The sequence below is a fragment of the Panthera pardus genome, unplaced genomic scaffold (assembly GCF_024362965.1).
Source record: "Panthera pardus isolate Hobbes unplaced genomic scaffold, ASM2436296v1 HiC_scaffold_24, whole genome shotgun sequence".
Classification (NCBI taxonomy): domain Eukaryota; kingdom Metazoa; phylum Chordata; class Mammalia; order Carnivora; family Felidae; genus Panthera; species Panthera pardus.
In genome coordinates, this window is record NW_026526810.1 from 111,777,881 (window position 1) to 111,795,695 (window position 17,815).

The 17,815-nt window shown below is 38.5% G+C and overlaps 1 protein-coding gene and 1 pseudogene across 4 annotated transcripts in view; one reads left to right on the forward strand and one right to left on the reverse strand.

The window, feature by feature from the left end:
• YLPM1 (YLP motif containing 1) overlaps window positions 1-17,815 on the forward strand; it is a 75,530-nt gene that overhangs the window by 33,269 nt on the left and 24,446 nt on the right. For all 4 annotated transcript variants that reach the window (XM_019427168.2, XM_019427167.2, XM_019427166.2 and 1 more), the window contains 11 exons: window positions 1,732-1,852; window positions 9,150-9,570; window positions 9,683-9,775; window positions 9,995-10,190; window positions 10,862-10,980; window positions 11,886-12,040; window positions 15,784-15,846; window positions 16,134-16,253; window positions 16,728-16,904; window positions 16,984-17,067; window positions 17,356-17,439. In XM_019427168.2, the coding sequence (XP_019282713.1) occupies window positions 1,732-1,852; window positions 9,150-9,570; window positions 9,683-9,775; window positions 9,995-10,190; window positions 10,862-10,980; window positions 11,886-12,040; window positions 15,784-15,846; window positions 16,134-16,253; window positions 16,728-16,904; window positions 16,984-17,067; window positions 17,356-17,439 (1,633 nt within the window). The remainder of the gene's footprint in view (window positions 1-1,731; window positions 1,853-9,149; window positions 9,571-9,682; window positions 9,776-9,994; window positions 10,191-10,861; window positions 10,981-11,885; window positions 12,041-15,783; window positions 15,847-16,133; window positions 16,254-16,727; window positions 16,905-16,983; window positions 17,068-17,355; window positions 17,440-17,815) is intronic.
• Window positions 7,127-8,067, reverse strand: LOC128773035 (homeobox protein NANOG-like; annotated as a pseudogene).

Consider the following 17,815-nt stretch of genomic DNA (forward strand, 5'->3'; position numbering starts at 1 on the left):
AATGGTTAGGTTTTGACATACTCCAGTGTATTGTGTTTCCTTCATTTTTCAATTCTGGTCTATGTGGATTGTACCGATTGAAACTATAACTGAAGCTTTATGACTAGAAAAGTACAATGAGGAAAAATCCCTGTAGGTAAAGATGGAAGATCCGGTGCCTCAGGCAACACAACAGATTTCTGTCTATAGAAGATATGCTCTGAGAGATTTTACTTTTCCAGATTACTCATGAAGAAGATGTGGAAAGCATGATAGAGAACGTTTAGTTACCACACCATTCACTTTCAAATTACAGACGCCTTTAACTTAACACCCACCATGTGCTGGGCACTGTGCTAATAATTAGCCTACATTGTCTCAGTCTTCCGGTCTCAGATCCTTTTATCTCAAAGGCCTGCAATGATAAGTAGACATACCCTACTTCACAGATGACACTAAAGCTCAGAGAGGTTAAGTCCACTTGGCTAATCAGTGGCAAACCCAGAATTTGAACCCAGTCTGTCCAGCTCTAAAATCTGTTCTGTTTATGGAGAACACCAAGCTGGTTAGTGTTCCCAAACTGCCAAGTTTTCTTTCCTTTTCTTTTTAAAATTTCCTTTTCATCCGTTATTACTTTGTATAGAAAACCTTTTGATAAAAGGTGCTTCTTCTTCATCATCCTTTTTTTAAGCTCTTTCTAGGCAACATAAGCATAACTAAAATATATGAAGTGATGGATAAGAATTGTCATAGTTGAATACAAGTAAGCTATGTTGTATTGGTGTGAAGTCATTTACATGAGGTAGAAAATAAACTTTTTTGACCCTTAGTTTGTGTCCATTTGGGGCACTACATCCAGTGTAAGAAGAAAATTGTAAAAAGTCTAAAGAGGTTGTAGTAGATGTACACCTGTTTATGGTGGGCATTGTAAGGAAAACTCAAAAAAAAAAAAAAAGAAAAAGAAAGGAAGGAAGGAATTGGACCAGAGAATTCAAGAAAAGCATGAAGAGTTCCATGAATCCTTTTTAGGAATATGAAGTATTGTTTTTAAAGGTATAGACTGACATTAGCTCTCACTGGGCCATAAACTAAAGTGCCCACAAGAACCAGACAGGTAACTATAATGAGTGAAAGTGGGCCAGGGTAACTCTACCGAGTGTGGTGAGGACTATAGCAACCCGCTTCATCTGAAGTGGACGGCCATTACTCCAGTCAGCTGATTGTTGGCATGTGGGGACATAGACCCATTGTTACCAAATCTCTTTACAATTTGAATTTATATGTGAAATATTTTGCTTCGTAAATAACGGCAGCTAATTCAGATTTTAAAAACTGATGGAAAAGCCAATTAAAAAAAAAACAAACAAGAAACTTTGTAGGCCGTATTTGGCCACCAGTTTGCAACTTCTCATCTAGCGAGAGAGTATTGAACAAGGAAAATAGTGAGAGAACTTTTTGTTCAATGAAAGAAAAAGGTGACCAGTAGATGCTATTTTAGAATAGACTAATGAGGCAGGTTGTGGAACCTGTCCTTGAATAGGTTTAGTAATTTATAGTCATTTATAGGTTGTAGAAGACTAGTCAGTTAGCTACATAAAGGCAAGAGAGTGTTACCCTGGAGATGCCCTGGGGGCACCATAGAGGGTTTTGGAACAGGGTTCTTAAGATCTCTTTGTCTTTGATATCAGTTGTAGTCACTGGGTCTGGAGTAAACATGCCTTAATGTACAATGGCAATTTTATTTGTTCACAGGGAACAGAAAGAACAGCTTCAGAAGATGAAAGACTTTGGGTCTGAGCCACAGATGCCTGACCATCTGCCACCCCAGGACTCGAGGTTGCAGAATGCATCTTCAAGGCCTGGAATGTACCCGGTATGGAAAAACGTGTGCTCGGGAAATGAAATGATTCCTACTTTGTATGTTTATATGTTGTTTGATTTTTTCCCATTGTAATAGGTATAAATTTCCTCTATAAAAAATGTAAATTTGCGGTGCCTGGGTGGCTCAGTCAGTTAAGTGTCCGACTTCAGCTTGGGTCAGGATTTCATGGTCAGTGAGTTCGAGCCGCATGTCAGGCTCTGTGCTGACAGCTCAGAGCCTGGAGCCTGCTTTGGATTCTGTGTCTCCCTCTCTGCCGCGCCCCCCCACCCCCCGCCCCACTCATACTCTGTCTCTCTGTGTCTCTCAAAAATGAATAAACGTTAAAAAAATTTTTTTTAATGTAAATTTGGGAAAAGTAAAAAGCTAATGGTAATTGGCCTTTGAAAATCTTTTAAATGTGGTCAAAAGTGTGACAGCCACTTTTTCCCCCTAGGTTTTGATAAATACACCAAGCACACCTGAGCTACATGGCTTCATGTTCACACAAGTGTAGAATTTTCCTAATAATCTCTTTTGTTGAAATGGTCCTGTTTTTCATCTGGGCAGTGCAGAGGCCCCTTATGAGCCCGCCTCCTTTGAGCCTCAGCGTCTCCCCACTGCCTTGGGCTACTGGTTCCTCAGCTAGGGAAGGGATCAAACATCATGATCTAGTTCAGGCAGTAGAGTTCTGTGAAAGGTTTGTGTGATCAGGTTCTCCCTTTGTTTTGTGTTCATTGTTGTTGTTGTTTGTTATTTTACCTTTAAGCCAGTGATGACCTTTAAAAATGTTGTCATGCAAATAGCTTTATAACAACACAATGAGAGGGAAAACCCAAATCATTTCATGAAATTAACTCTTCACTTTTCAGTGTGCCCTTTCATCATAACACATAGTCTAACACAAAACAGATTACATAGTTGTCACCAATGACCACCATGATGTTGCCTCCCCATATCATATCTCCTGACTTGTGTGTGCATCTGTCTGCCTCCAGCGTTTCTCTCCGGATGTGTCTCCTGTCAAACTCGGCATATTCAAAATGGACCTCAGTATCATTTTCCATTAACCTTGTTCTTTCTCCTCACCATCACCTACTCACCCAAACTGGAAACCTAAAAGTCAGCCTTAACTGTTTACTGTGTCCTGCCCTTCCGTATCCAGTCATTCTTTTGATTGATTTTACTACCTTCTTAATATTGTTCAAATATACTGTCCTCCACTTCCCCACAACCTCAGTTTTGTCCTTCATCAGTTCTTGCCTAGATTATTTCAGAAACATCCCAATTCATCTCTCCATCTCATTCTCCTCTGATCCATTCTCCATTCTGCTAGAGTGATTATTTTATTGTATTTTTGAATCAAATTTTGAGGTATAGTTTACATATCTTAACTCACTTTAAGCCCACTCATTTTAAGCCTACAGTTTGAGTTTTGACAAATATAAAGAAGAACGAAATTTCTGTCACCCCAAAAAGTTCTCTAGTGGCACTTTGTACCCCTACACTTCACCTTAGGCAGCACTGATGGGACTTCTGGCCAAAGTGGACACTTAATTTTTTTTTTTTTTTTAACATTTATTATTGAGAGACAGAGAGACAGAGCATGAACATGGGAGGGGCAGAGAGAGGGAGAGACACAGAATCTGAAGCAGGCTCCAGGCTCTGAGCTGTCAGCACAGAGCCCCACGTGGGGCTCGAACTCACAAACCATGAGATCATGACCTGAGCCGAAGTCAGATGCTTAACTGACTGAGCCACCCAGGCGCCCCAAAATGGACATTTATTTTATTTTATTTTATTTTATTTTTAAATTTTTTTTAACATTTATTTATTTTTGAGACAGAGAGAGACAGAGCATGAACAGGGGAGGGTCAGAGAGAGGGAGACACAGAATCTGAAACAGGCTCCAGGCTCTGAGCTGTCAGCACAGAGCCTGACGCGGGGCTCGAACTCATGGACCGCGAGATCATGACCTGAGCCGAAGTCAGCCGCTTAACCGACTGAGCCACCCAGGCGCCCCCAAAAACGGACATTTAAAAACATAAATCTCACCATGTTGCGTGCACCCTCGCTTCAGAATGCTGTATTCCCCGCTGCTTACGTGATCAAATCTAAAGTCTTGTGCATGACCCTTTATGTTTCTCCTGAGCTGGCTTGACCTCTGCCTACCATTACTTGCTCTTCTCCTCCCTTCCACTCTGCCTTCCTTCCACGTGGAGCTTCTTACAACTGTGCGAGTGTGCCAGACTCTTAACTTCCCCATGCCTTTGCACGTACATGTTGTTCTCTAAACCTACAGTTTCTTTTCTTTCTCTTATCCTCTTCTCCAACTAGTTAATTCTTGTTTGTTTTTTAGAAGTCAGCTTTGTATCTTCTCTTCCCCTTGGGTAAGATGGGTTGCCTTCACATGTACCCCAGTAACATCTTGTACAAGCTTCTGTCATAGCCATTATCCTGTTGTATTTTGTCTGTTACCTTGTCTGTCTTTCCTTCTAAACAGAGCTCCTAATAATAGGAACTGTGTCTTTTATCTTTGTATCTCTTAGCAAATAGTTGAAACTCTAGATTATAGTTCCACATTTCTGCCTTATTCACTTAACAAATCAAAAACATTTTTCATATTCCTACATACTTTATTACTTTTGATGCATAATTTATTAAAACTATTCTACTTCTGTTGGACATTTGCTTCTAATCCTTCAGTCTTATTATTAATATAACTTCAGTGAATGTCTTTGTATCAAGTTCTTACTCTAGGTAACTTATTTAAAGAAAAAAAATTTCATGTTCATTTATTTTTGAGAGAGAGAGACAGAGCGTGAGCTAGGGAGGGGCAGAGAGAGAGAGAGAGAGAGAGGGGGAGACATAGAATCTGAAGCAGGCTCTGGGCTCTGAACTGTCAACACAGAGTCTGACACGGGGCTCAAACTTACGACCTATGAGATTATGACCTGAGCCAAAGTCAGATGCTTAACCAACTGAACCACCCCGGGTCCCATAGATAACTTCTTAAATTTTAAGATCCCCAAAATCCCAAAGTAGGATATTTCAGTTACAGAATAAGGACATTTTTAATGATTCCTGGAATATAGCTAATGGCTCTCTAAAATAGTTGTATAAAGGGGCTCCTGGGTGGCTCAGTCTGTTAGTCATCCAACTTTGGCTCAGGTCATGATCTTGTGGTTCGTGAGTTCGAGCCTCGCGTTGGGCTCTGAGCTGTCAGCACAGAGCCTGGATCCTGCTTCAAGATTCTATGTGCCCCTTTCTCTCTGCCCCTCTCCTATTCACAGTTTCTCTCTCTCTCTCTCTCTCTCTCTCTCTCTCTCAAACATAAAAAACATTTTTTTTAAATGTATAAAATGTATGCTAGAGCCTTGCAAGCACCAGCTACTTGATATTTTTGGTTGATTTAGTAGCTTTAATAAAGTGTTTTAATATGCATTTTTGATAGTGAACACGAGTATTTTTCCATATTATATTTCTTCTTGTAAAAATTCTATTTTTGTCCTTTATCCATTTGTCTGTTTGACTTGTAAGGTTTTTTTTCTTACCAATTTATATTACTCTTTTTGTTTTAAGTTTATTTATTTGGAGAGAGAGGGAGAGAGCACTCGCATGAATGGGGGAGGGGCAGAGAAAAAGGAGAGAAAGGACCCAAGCAGGCTCTGTGCTATCAGCACAATGCTGGGCTCGATCCCAGGACTGTCAGATCATGACCTGAGCCGAAATCAAGAGTCAGATGTCCAATGAGCTGAGCCACCCAGGCGCCCCATTCTTAATATACTGTAGATAGTAATTCTCATATAAATACTGTAGGGATTTTTTTTTTTTTTTTTTTTTTTTTTTTTTTTACAAATGTATCTATTGCTTTCACTGTGTAGTATAAAGAAAACACTTTTATTTATAGACATAATCTGAAGAGTTCTTAAGATACTTGGAACAGGTCTGGGTAGCTGTACTCCAGATACCATAGTTTTTGTCCTATATTAGCAATTTTTTTAGAGTGCTACAATCAAATGTTTACCCTTAGGTAGCAACCATTTGGCTTTTACTGTGGGTTGTAGTGACCTCTAGTTAAACAATGTTCCTTACATAATGGCCAAATCCATTTTGTTACCCAGGAAGTTTGTTCTTAAAGTACAGCCCATACATGAGTAAATAGGTAAGTAACGTATGTTGTTGGGTCTCTAAGGTCTAAAATAGCTGTCAATGAAAAACAAACCAGAAACAACGAACTAAGAGAAAAGGATAATGAGTGTTCGAATCAGGCTTGCAGAGATTAAAATAAAATTTGACAGTTGGGTTTCAGCATTGAGTAGATAGGACCTATCTGTCAAGAGATTCTACTGTCTCCTTAATACACATTTCTATTGACATTTGGTGATTGCTTTGGGAAGACAAATGCAAACATTGCACACAACAGTGGCACTTCCTCTTGGAGAGGTTACTAAATGTCCCATTCAGTTTCTTTGTTTTGTTGTTTCCTGGTGCTGATGTTGTGTGTTGGTACTAGTCTTGCCACAGACTACTGTTGTCAACCAGACAACAGAATTACTCAGGGAGGTTTTGGTTTTTAATTAATGCCAGGATCTCCCCCTACAGAAATTCAGTAGATGTAGGGTGGGCCTGGGACATTTATATCTCAAGTGGCTAGCACCCCACTTTTTAAGTAAGGAGAAAAAAGAGAGGGTGATACATTGGTAGGAGGGTGATAGTGTTGAGGACAATTTTTTTAAGTGGGTATTTTATTTATTTGTACTTAAACCTATAAACCAACCAGCCAAACTGATACTATTACCATGCTACATTAAAATACAAAACATCTTTCTACAAATAACTAGAATAACGAAGAAATTAGGAGTTGTAGTAAAATAACACAGGGGGCAGAGGAAACCAATGAAGCACATTATAGCTTGAGCCTTCATCATAACATTTGAGGTTACTAATAAGTAAAGCCTCACAAACTCAGAAAATACAAGTAATCCTTCATCATTTGCCTTTGTATTTTTACTTCCTATTCTTGAAGTTGGATTCTAGAACCTAAAGATATCCAAATTAGTGTTATATCTAGTTACTTGTAGCCAGAAGCATCTTTTATCATGTTGTCCATAGCAGCCAATGCTACTGAAACCTCTTCGATTAGATTCCAATCGTACCTTCTCAGTTGAAACAATAAGCATAATGAGATACAGTATCAAGGCAGAGATACAGGGCCCTAAAAGACAAATCGTAAGAGAAGTAATACAGCCACTGCCCAAACTGAGATTGAATAATATACTCATCATGTCACACATCTTCAGGCTGTGTGTTCACAGAGTACTTTGGGAATAAACCTATTACTTGCTGGGTACTAAGATGCTTAGCACTTTAATAAAGTGCTAAATATTAAGTAACATTAATTAATATTTAATTAATTAATTAACTAATATCAAAAAATATTTAATAAAGCATTTTACACTGTGGCTTTCCCCAGCAGTTTCTAAGATGGACTCCAAGTCACTGACAGAATTTTGCTGGAACTGGATCTGGGATTGCAGGGATTCCTCTCCATAGTTGTGGAGCTGACTATTCCAGGCTTGGGGGCACCAGATCTAACTGTTCCAGAAATGGTTGCTCCAAGACTGGCTGTTCCAGGTCTGGTTACTCCATATTGGAAGGTTTCCAGAAGTGTTCGTCAGGTATCCCCAGTGATAGGAAGAGAAGCCTGGGTATTCTGTAGTTGCTGAGCCATTCTGAGTCATACTGTTGCTGTTCTTTGGCCACTTCTGCCACCTCTTACATTTCATTCTCTGGTTCTGGGACCAGGATTTAACCTGCTTATAGCTAAGGTTCGGAATGTTGGAAAGTTCTTGCATCTGCTGGAGACTGAGGTATTTCTGTCTCTGGAATCTGTCATTGAGTACATATAGCTGGGTCTAAGAGAACCCGGTTCTGATCTTCTGTTTCTTGCCCTGGGCCATATCTTCCTTCTTCACTGTGCTCTCCTCTACAAAAGTGGGTAGTGGTTTTACTCTGGGACTGGTGGAAGAAACGAAGCTGTCCTGAATAAGCAGACCATGGAGGAAGGAAGAGGAGAGACGGTCTCCGTGTAGGGTGTCTCAGCAGATGACATGCAAGGATGCATAATTTTCTTCAGGCCCATAAATCTCAGAAATTGGAGAAGAGTCCCTAGAATTGGGTGCTTCAGGGCAAGGAGGGCACTGGGCCTGAACTGGATCCACATTCATGTTGCTGAACTGAAGGTAGAAGGAAAAAAAAAAGAGAGCAAGATTATAAGAAAGGCCCAGGTTTACATACCGAGGTGGAAGAACTTAGAGAAATATGAAGATCTCCAGATGTAAGAGTGTCAGAAGGATGGGAATGAAGTGGGTCACCACCGCAATAGCAGGAGCCAGCCAGTCCAATCTAGCAAAAGGTCGAGGACAATTTTTGATAACCTAATTGAGGTATAATCTACATACCATATAATTTGCCCATTTTAGGTGATTTTTAGTAAATGTACTGAGCTGTGCAACCATCATCTATTTCCCTAATGACTAATGATGTTGAGTGTCTTTTCAAGTGCTTATTGGCCATTCGTGTATCTTCTTTGGAGAAATCTCCAAATTTTGCTGATTTTTTTTCTATTATTTGTCTTACCATTAAATTATACTAATTTTTCAAATTTTAAATACAGTTCCTTTATTAGATACATGATTTGCATATTTCTCTCCAACGGTGTATTTTGTTTTATTTGATTATTATTTTTTTAACGTTTATTTGTTTTTGAGACAGAGCGAAACAGAGCATGAACGGGGGAGAGTCAGGGAGGGGGAGACACAGAATCTGAAACAGGCTCCAGGCTCTGAGCTGCCAGCACAGAGCCCGACGCGGGGCTCGAACTCACAGACTGCGAGATCATGACCTGAGCTGAAGTCGGATGCTTAACCGACTGAGCCACCCAGGCGCCCCTGATTATTATTTTTTTAAGTTTATTTATTTTGAGAGAGCTAGAAGGTACGCTAGTGGGAGAGGGGCAGAGAGAGGGAGAGAATCCCAAACAGGCTCAGTACTATCAGCGCAGAACCCGATGTAGGGCTCGAACTCCCAAACTGCAAGATCACACCCTGAGCCAAAGTCGGACACTTAACTGACTGAGCTACCCAGGCACCCTTCCAATGGTGTATTTTAAGACACAAAAAGGTTTTAAAAAGAAAAAGAACTTTTTCTTGTATGGACGGAAAATCGGGTTTTAATTTCTACCGACGTGTGAGAACATGATGGTATGCTCCTCCACTAAATGCTCCTCCACATTTACCCTATTCTCCAGCCTCCAGGGGCCTATAGACCACCCCCTCCTATGGGTAAACCACCAGGAACAATTGTAAGACCCTCTGCTCCACCAGCAAGACCATCTGTTCCTGTGACCAGGCCGCCTATCCCAATACCACCACCACCACCACCTCCTCCTCCACCTCCACCTCCTCCGCCAGTAATAAAGCCACAGGCTTCAGCTGTGGAACAGGAGCGCTGGGATGAAGATTCTTTCTATGGCCTCTGGGATACAAATGATGAACAAGGACTGAATTCAGAATTTAAACCAGAACCTGGAACAATCCCATCTGCTCCAGTGTTACCACCCCCACATGTTCACCCTCCCATCCCCCCTCCTGGCCCAATGCCTATGGGTCTGCCACCGATGTCCAAACCACCCCCAGTGCAACAGACTGTTGATTATGGCCATGGCCGAGGTGAGTAATGGTGACAGCTTTGTATTTGGGATTCTCAGGAAATCGTGAGCTTCAGCTTTGTCTTCTTTAGGCTTCATTCTTACAGTGTTTTATCCCTGATTTGGTTCACCAGATATGTCCACTAATAAAGTTGAACAGATACCCTATGGAGAAAGAATAACTTTGCGCCCAGATCCACTACCTGAAAGATCAACTTTTGAGACAGGTAGGAGTCCCAGAGAGATCAGTATTTTTAAACCTTTTAGGACCTAATTATCATGTGATTTTGATAAGGTTATCTGGGCCTCCCTTTAATATAGCTGAAAGATTCATAAGTTGAATTTAGGACAATAATTTATACTAGCTCTAAAGTTAGATTTGCACTTTTCTGCTTTTATTTCAGAAAAGGGATATAGCTCTTACTTTGTACTAATTGTTTTTGTAGAACATGCAGGCCAACGTGATCGTTATGATAGAGACAGAGACCGTGAGCCTTATTTTGATCGTCAAAGTAATGTCATGGCAGATCATCGAGATTTCAAAAGGGATCGAGAAACACACAGAGACCGAGAACGGGATCGTGGTGTTATTGACTATGACCGGGATCGATTTGATAGAGAACGCCGACCTCGAGATGATAGGTACGTGTTATGAAAAATACCTTTTTGCCAGGTGTACAAAATACCATAGACTTACGTTCAGCAAAAGTCATTGTATCTAAGGGAAATTTGGTAAATGATGTATACTTCTCATACATGTGTGTGTAATTTGGAGAAGGAAAAGCAGTTCCAGACCAATCTGCAGGAAACGAGATGCTTGAGTTTTCTGAGCTTGAATTCCAGAGAATTAAATGGGAGATGGAGATAGCCTGTAAGGAAAGGAAATAGTATTGTCAATAAAGGTACAGTCATTACTTCATTAGTAGGTAAACAACGTATTTTTGCAGTTCATGAGCCCTTTAGACATCTGTGTGCAAGGCAGATCTAAATGGAAAAGTGGGGCACCTGGGTGGCTCAGTCAGTTAAGCATCTTGATTTCAGCCCAGGTCATGTCGTGAGATCATGCCACGTGTTGGGCCCCCCTGTGCTGAGCACAGAGCCTGCTTATGATTCTGTCTCTCCCTCTCTCTCTGCCCCTCCCCCCTCAAAAAAATAAAATAAAAGGAAAAGCAAAATAAAAATAAAAATATTGACTATGTGTAGTAGCTACCCATGGAGAAAATTGGGCAGATAGTGGTATTGCATTGTAATACAGAGACCTCCTTTTTTTGTTTTTTTTAAATTTTCTAAAGTATTTCCTGTTACACCTCTAGGACTCAGTCATATCGAGACAAAAAAGACCATTCCTCATCCAGAAGAGGGGGATTTGATAGGCCATCCTATGACCGGAAGTCTGACCGACCAGCCTACGAAGGACCATCCATGTTTGGAGGTAGAACAAGTGCCTTATTAACTATGAGGATGTTGAGAATACAGACCACTGGAGATGTTTCCCCCTATAGCTGTGGATTTAAACTTTCAGAATAAAATGAATGCACCGATTTATCAGAGATGGGAGCATTATCATCAAAAATAGCAATGTAATTAATGAAAGAAAACATAAATTGTTCTTTGGTATTATTAAAGAAGTTTTGGAAAATAGAAACAAAATCAGTTATAATCCCACCTCCTACCACACCACAACAACTATAATTTTGTATGTTTCTTCTCATTCTCTTTTCACGTATGTATTAATGAAGTTGTAATCAAAGTGTAAATAGAATTTCTTTATCATGTTTATTCTCAGTGATACGTAACATTTTTCTGTATGTAAACCTATTATAATAATGGTTCTATGATATACCATTGAGTGGATAAAGTAGGAGACTCTTATTATTGGACATTTAGGTTGCTTTTTGTTTTTCACTGTTATACACCTAAACCAAAAATGCATACCTATTTGTAAGAACAAGCTTTCCTAAGCTAGTAACTCTTGTTCTTAAAACTGTAAAACCAGAAGTTATAGACAGACTGTAAGTCATACTTGGGACTATCGGCAAAGTATGTATTATTCTTCTATGTCCTGTTGCTTAACTTTTTCCCTAAATTTAATACAAACAAAGATGAAGTCAGTGTTTTTCAGAGCATTCTATTTGCCCAAAATCATATACCTAAATCTTTTCATTTTCTTGATTTCAAGAAATGTAAATTTACATTACTTTAAACTTTCTCTGATTAAGGTTTAGAAGTGGCCTCCAAATCATCATGAATTTTATTACCTTAGGATGACTGAAGAGAGTTAAAATTTTAAATAATTACCATGTAAATAGTAATTTTGTTCAATTGCTGGAATCCTAGGAGAACGAAGAACTTATCCAGAGGAGCGAATGCCCCTGCCAGCTCCTTCACTAAGCCACCAGCCACCTCCAGCCCCACGGGTTGAGAAGAAACCCGAATCTAAGAACGTAGATGATATTTTGAAACCACCTGGCCGAGAGAGCAGACCTGAGAGAGTGAGTCCTGTGTAGTTGACTAGCTTTCTTGCAAATCAGAAGCTATCAGGAGATCTTTTTAATACCCTGAACGTAATTTCTCTACTTTTCTGTGACATGGTAATAATATCAGATTCAAGGCATCTTATCATCTACAAGTCATCATATAAATTCATAAATTGCCTACCCTATAGAATTTAAGAAATTAGAACTTAATTGCTTGGCAAAAAAAGATGTCGAAAATTTTACAAAACAATTCATAAGAACTTCATTAATTGCATTTTGAAGAGGGGAGGAGGGGAAGTGGATTTGGTTCTATGGTATGTGGAACAAAAAAAGGGAGAATTAGGAGACTTGATTTATTTGGGCTTATTTTCCTTGTGACCCCCAAATATATATGTTCTTTATTTTGTTTTCTTTCATTTTAATTTTAATTCCAGTTAGTTAATAGTGTTACATTAGTTTCAGATATACCAGATAGTGATTCAACAATTCCATGCATCACCCGGTGCTCATCGTAACACTTGCACTCCTTAATCCCCATCACCTATTTAACCTATCCCACCCAAGCCCCCTTCCCCTCTGGTAACTGTTAGTTTATTCTCTATACGTAAGAGTCTGTTTCTTGATTTGTCTCTCTGTGTTTCTCTTTTCTTTTTGCCCTTGCTCGTTTGTTTCTTAAATTCCACATATGAGTGAAATCATAAGGTGTTAGTCTTTCTCTGACTTATTTCACTCAGCATTATACTCTCTTGCTCCATCCATGTCATTGCAAATAGCAAGGTTTTATTCTTTTTTTTTTTTTTATTTTTTTATTTTTTTATTTTTTTTTTTAAATTTTTTTTTCAACGTTTTTTATTTATTTTTGGGACAGAGAGAGACAGAGCATGAACGGGGGAGGGGCAGAGAGAGAGGGAGACACAGAATCGGAAACAGGCTCCAGGCTCTGAGCCATCAGCCCAGAGCCTGACGCGGGGCTCGAACTCACGGACCGCGAGATCGTGACCTGGCTGAAGTCGGACGCTTAACCGACTGCGCCACCCAGGCGCCCCGGTTTTATTCTTTTTTATGGTTAAATAATATTCCGTAATTTATATATGTATATAAAAATGTATGTGTGTGTATTTATATATATATATATAAATGTATGTGTTTTATATATATATATATATATATATATATATATATATATATAAACGTATGTTATATATATACCATATCTTATTTATACATTCATCTGTTGATGGACACTTGGGCTGCTTCCATATCTTGGCTATTGTAAATAATACTGGTATAAACATAGGGGTGCATGTATCCCTTTGAATTTATGTTTTTATATTCTTTGGGTAAATACCAGTAGTGTTATTGCTAGATCCTAGGGTAGTTCTATTTTTAACTTTTTGAGGAACCTGTATACTGTTGTCCACAGTGGCTGCACCAGCTTGCATTCGCATCAACCCTGCACGAGGGTTCCTTTTGCTCCACATTCTTGCCAACACCTGTTGATTCTTGTGTTGTTGATTTTAACCATTCTGACAAGTGTCACATGCATACGTTCTTAAATTTATATTGCAGAATATTTAGAGTTTGTTTCAGTAAACTGATGCTAGAGATTTCCATCAAATATTTTGACTACATATGACTATATAATTCATTGTTGTAAAGTCTATTTCATCTATTATTAGTATAGCTATTCCAGCTTTCCTATGGTTGTCTGTTTGTATGATTTCTTTTTTTGCATCCTTTAATTTTCAGTCTATTTGTCTTTGAATCTAAAGTATGTCTCCTTTAGGAAGGTGGGTGGGGGGTGGGGTAATAGGCGTTGGTATTAAGGAGGGCACTGGTTATGATCAGCACTGGTTATGATGAATCACTAAATTCCACTCCCGAAACCAATGTTACACTATATGTTAACTAACTAGAACTTAAGTAAAAAATTGAAAATACAAAATAAAGCATGTCTCCTTTAGAAAGCACAGCATATAGTTGGATCATGTTTTCCATTCACATTTTATTGTTATTATTGATATAGTTAGCTTAATTCCGTTTTTGTATTATTCAATTGTATAGAGCTAAAACTGACTTTTGTATATTGATCTTATATCCTGCAACATTGCTAAACTCTTTTATTCGAATTAATTTTTAGTGGATTCCCTAGGATTTTTTATATATGAGGTCATGTCATCTGCCGATAGAGAAGGTTTAACTTCTTCTTTTACAATCTGAATCCCTTTTTTCTTTTTTTTTAATTCCCTCGTTGTCTGGCTAGAACCTCCAGTACAGTGTTGAATGGATGTGGTGAGAGTGGACATCTATGTTTATTCTTGTTTTTAGAAAACTTTCAGTATTTCACCATTAAGTATGCTGTTGCTATGGGTTTTCAGTAGATGCCCTTTATCAGGTTGAAGAGGGTTCCCTTCCCTTCCTAGTTTGTTGAATGTTTTCATCATGAAATAATGTGGAATTTTGTTGAATGCTTTCCCTGCATTAATTGAGATTTTGTTTGTTTGCTTTTTAATGTGTGTGATTTTATTCTTTTATATGTGATTTTTGTTTTCTTTATTCTGTTGATAATGATATATTAATTACAGTAATTGGCTTTTGGATGTTAATTTGCATCCCTGGGATAAATCCCATTTAGTCATGGTGTATAATTCTTTTTATATGTTGCTGGATTCCTTTTGCCAGTATTTTTTTTAGGGATTTTTGCATCCATATTCATAAGACATATCTATAGTTTTCTTGTGATGTTTTGTCTGCTTTTGGCATCAGGGTATCTGCTTGATTTGAGATGCTGGCCTCACAAAAAGAGTAGGGAGTTCCTTCCTGTTCTATTTTTTGGAAGAGTTTGTAAAGAGTTCTTTAAATGTTTGTTGGAATTCAGTGATGTAGCCATCTGGGCCTCTGAGCTTTTCTTTGTAGGTAGTGTTTTTTGGTTACTCAATCAGTCTCTTCACTTGTCACAGATCTATTCAGGTTGTCTGTGTTTTCTGGGGTCAGTTTCAGTTGCCCTTTGTCTTTCTAGGGATTTGCCCATTTCACCTGAGGTGTCTAATATGTTGCTGTACAGTGGTTCCTAGTATCCCTTTATAACCATTTTTTATTTCTATAAAGTTGGTAATCATGTCACTCCTTTCATTTCTGAGTCTAGTAATTTGAATATTTTCTCTTTTTTTCTTAGACTAGCTAAAGGTTTGTCAATTACGTTGATCTTTTCAAAGAACCAGCTTTTGGTTCCATTGATTTTTCTTTATTGTTTTTCAGTTCTCTATTTTATTGACTTCTGCTCTAATATTATTTCCTTCTTTCTGCTTGCTCTAGTTTGGTTTATTCTTTTTCTAGTATCTGAAGGTTAGGTTATTGATTTGAGTCTTTCTTCTTATTAATATAGGCAGTTATAGCTATAAACTTCCTTATAAGCACTGCTTTGGTTGCATCCTGTAAGTTTTGGCATTTTTATTTATCTCAAAGTATTTTCTGATTTTTAAATTTCTTCTTTGACCTATTGGTTATTTAGGAGTATGGTGTTTAATTTCCACATACCTGTGAATTTCTCAAATTTTTTCTTACTGTTCATTTCTAATTTCATTCCGTTATGTTCAGAGACATACTTTGTATTATTTCTACCCTTTCAAATTTGCTAAGGTTTGTTTCATGGTCTGTCATATGGTGTATCCGGAGAATGATATGTCACTTAACTGTAAGACCTCATTGTAAAAAATATCTTCTCTGAGTGATTTTTTTGGTTTTTCATTGTGTTTCAGATTGTTGTTATAATGAGAGGATTGCCTGGCAGTGGAAAGACACATGTTGCAAAACTTATTCGAGTGAGTATGGGAAAGCCAGAGAATTGGTTGCTTTTGTTAGTCACTTGCCTTCATGCAAGCAGCATGGTGTCAATCCAGGTATTTCTCATTTGATCCGTTCTTGTTGGCCCATGTGGGAGATGCTATCCCATAAACATCTTGTTCTGCTTAAACAGGTATTTTTGCCTCTGCTTGATTTGAATCCACAAGATTGCATATTATTTAGCCATGAGAAGGAACTTTGTTAGTAACGTTCATTAATATATTCTATAAATTCTCTTTAACTCTCTTGACTGTATGATTCTTAGGATAAAGAGGTAGAATTTGGAGGACCTGCACCCAGAGTCCTAAGCTTGGATGATTACTTCATCACTGAAGTGGAAAAAGAAGAAAAAGACCCAGATTCTGGAAAGAAAGTGAAAAAGAAGGTATGGCATATTCCTCTCAGATTACATCTTGATTCATTGATAGTATTGGAAGGAAAACATGTTCAGAGAGTAATGTGGCTTTTTTTTTTTTTAATGTTTCTTTGTTTTTGAGAGAGAGAGAGAGAGAGGGAACAGGCCTGGGAGGGGCAGAGAGAGAGACGGGGAGACAGAATCCGAAGCAGGCTCCAGGCTCCTAGCTGTCAGCACAGAGCCTGACGCGGGACTTGAACTCATGAACCGCAAGATCATGACCTGAGTTGAAGTCAGACACTCAACTGACTGAGCCACCCGCTCGCCCCAGTAATGTGGCTTTTTTGAAGACAAAGAAAGACTTCTCTTTTTTGAACACAAATTTTAGTACTTAGGTGTGAAGGAAAGACTACAAAGTTATCTCTATCCTGGTGGTAACTAGGGAAGAGGTTTAGGAAGATTCTTTGTCTTTGCTAACTCCATATCTCTTCTGGGGTATCTTAGGTAATGGAATATGAATATGAAGCTGAGATGGAGGAGACCTACCGGACCAGCATGTTCAAAACTTTCAAAAAGACTCTGGATGATGGCTTTTTCCCCTTTATCATCCTGGATGCCATCAATGACAGAGTTAGACATTTTGACCAGTTTTGGAGCGCAGCAAAAACCAAGGGATTTGAGGTAAAAGAACTGTAGAGTACTTTGTGTTACCATGTAAGTGCTACATTCGTTTGCTTAATCACTGTTCATTCTTGCTTAGGTATATTTGGCTGAAATGAGTGCAGATAACCAGACTTGTGGCAAGAGAAATATTCATGGAAGAAAGCTTAAAGAAATAAATAAGGTGATTTTTGAAAACATAGGAGGTGTTGTATTCCAAACTTCATTTTGTTTGTATGATCACTGTTGTCTGGAAATAATTGTTTATCTCCTTTACTTTCAGAAAATCTTTTCTACCTTCTTTAGTAAATGTTTCTTATCCTTTGTATCTAAGTGAAAGAGGTGTGGCCTACCTCTTCCTGGAAGTAGCCTGTTAGACTTCACACTATCAGTTAAATTTGTCTTAGATGCTCACTTGGTCTTTCTTTGAGTAGTTTCCCGAGATAACTTGACCTCCTGAATCTCTCAACAGATGGCTGACCACTGGGAAACTGCACCTCGTCATATGATGCGTCTGGACATTCGTTCTCTGCTGCAAGATGCTGCTATTGAAGAGGTAAGTGTCCTTTGCCTTGAAAGCAGTGCAAAAGGGACCTTTTTTATACCTGCTTTATTTCAAAAAAATTTTAAATTACAGAAAAGTTGCATGAGTAATATAAGAACACCTATTCAACTTTCATTGAGATTTACTGATTGTTAATACTTTGCCACATTTTTCTCTACACAGAGAGATACGTCTTCTTACTTCTACTGTTATCACTGTTATTGTGAAACCGTTTAAGAATTAAGTTGTAAACCTCATAACCTTTAACCCCTCACCTCTAAATACAGTATTTGAGTAGGTATCTCCCGAGAACAAGGGCATTCTCTTAACAGAACTAGAAGTCTCAATTATCAAATTCAGGAAATTTAATACTGATAAAGTACTGTAT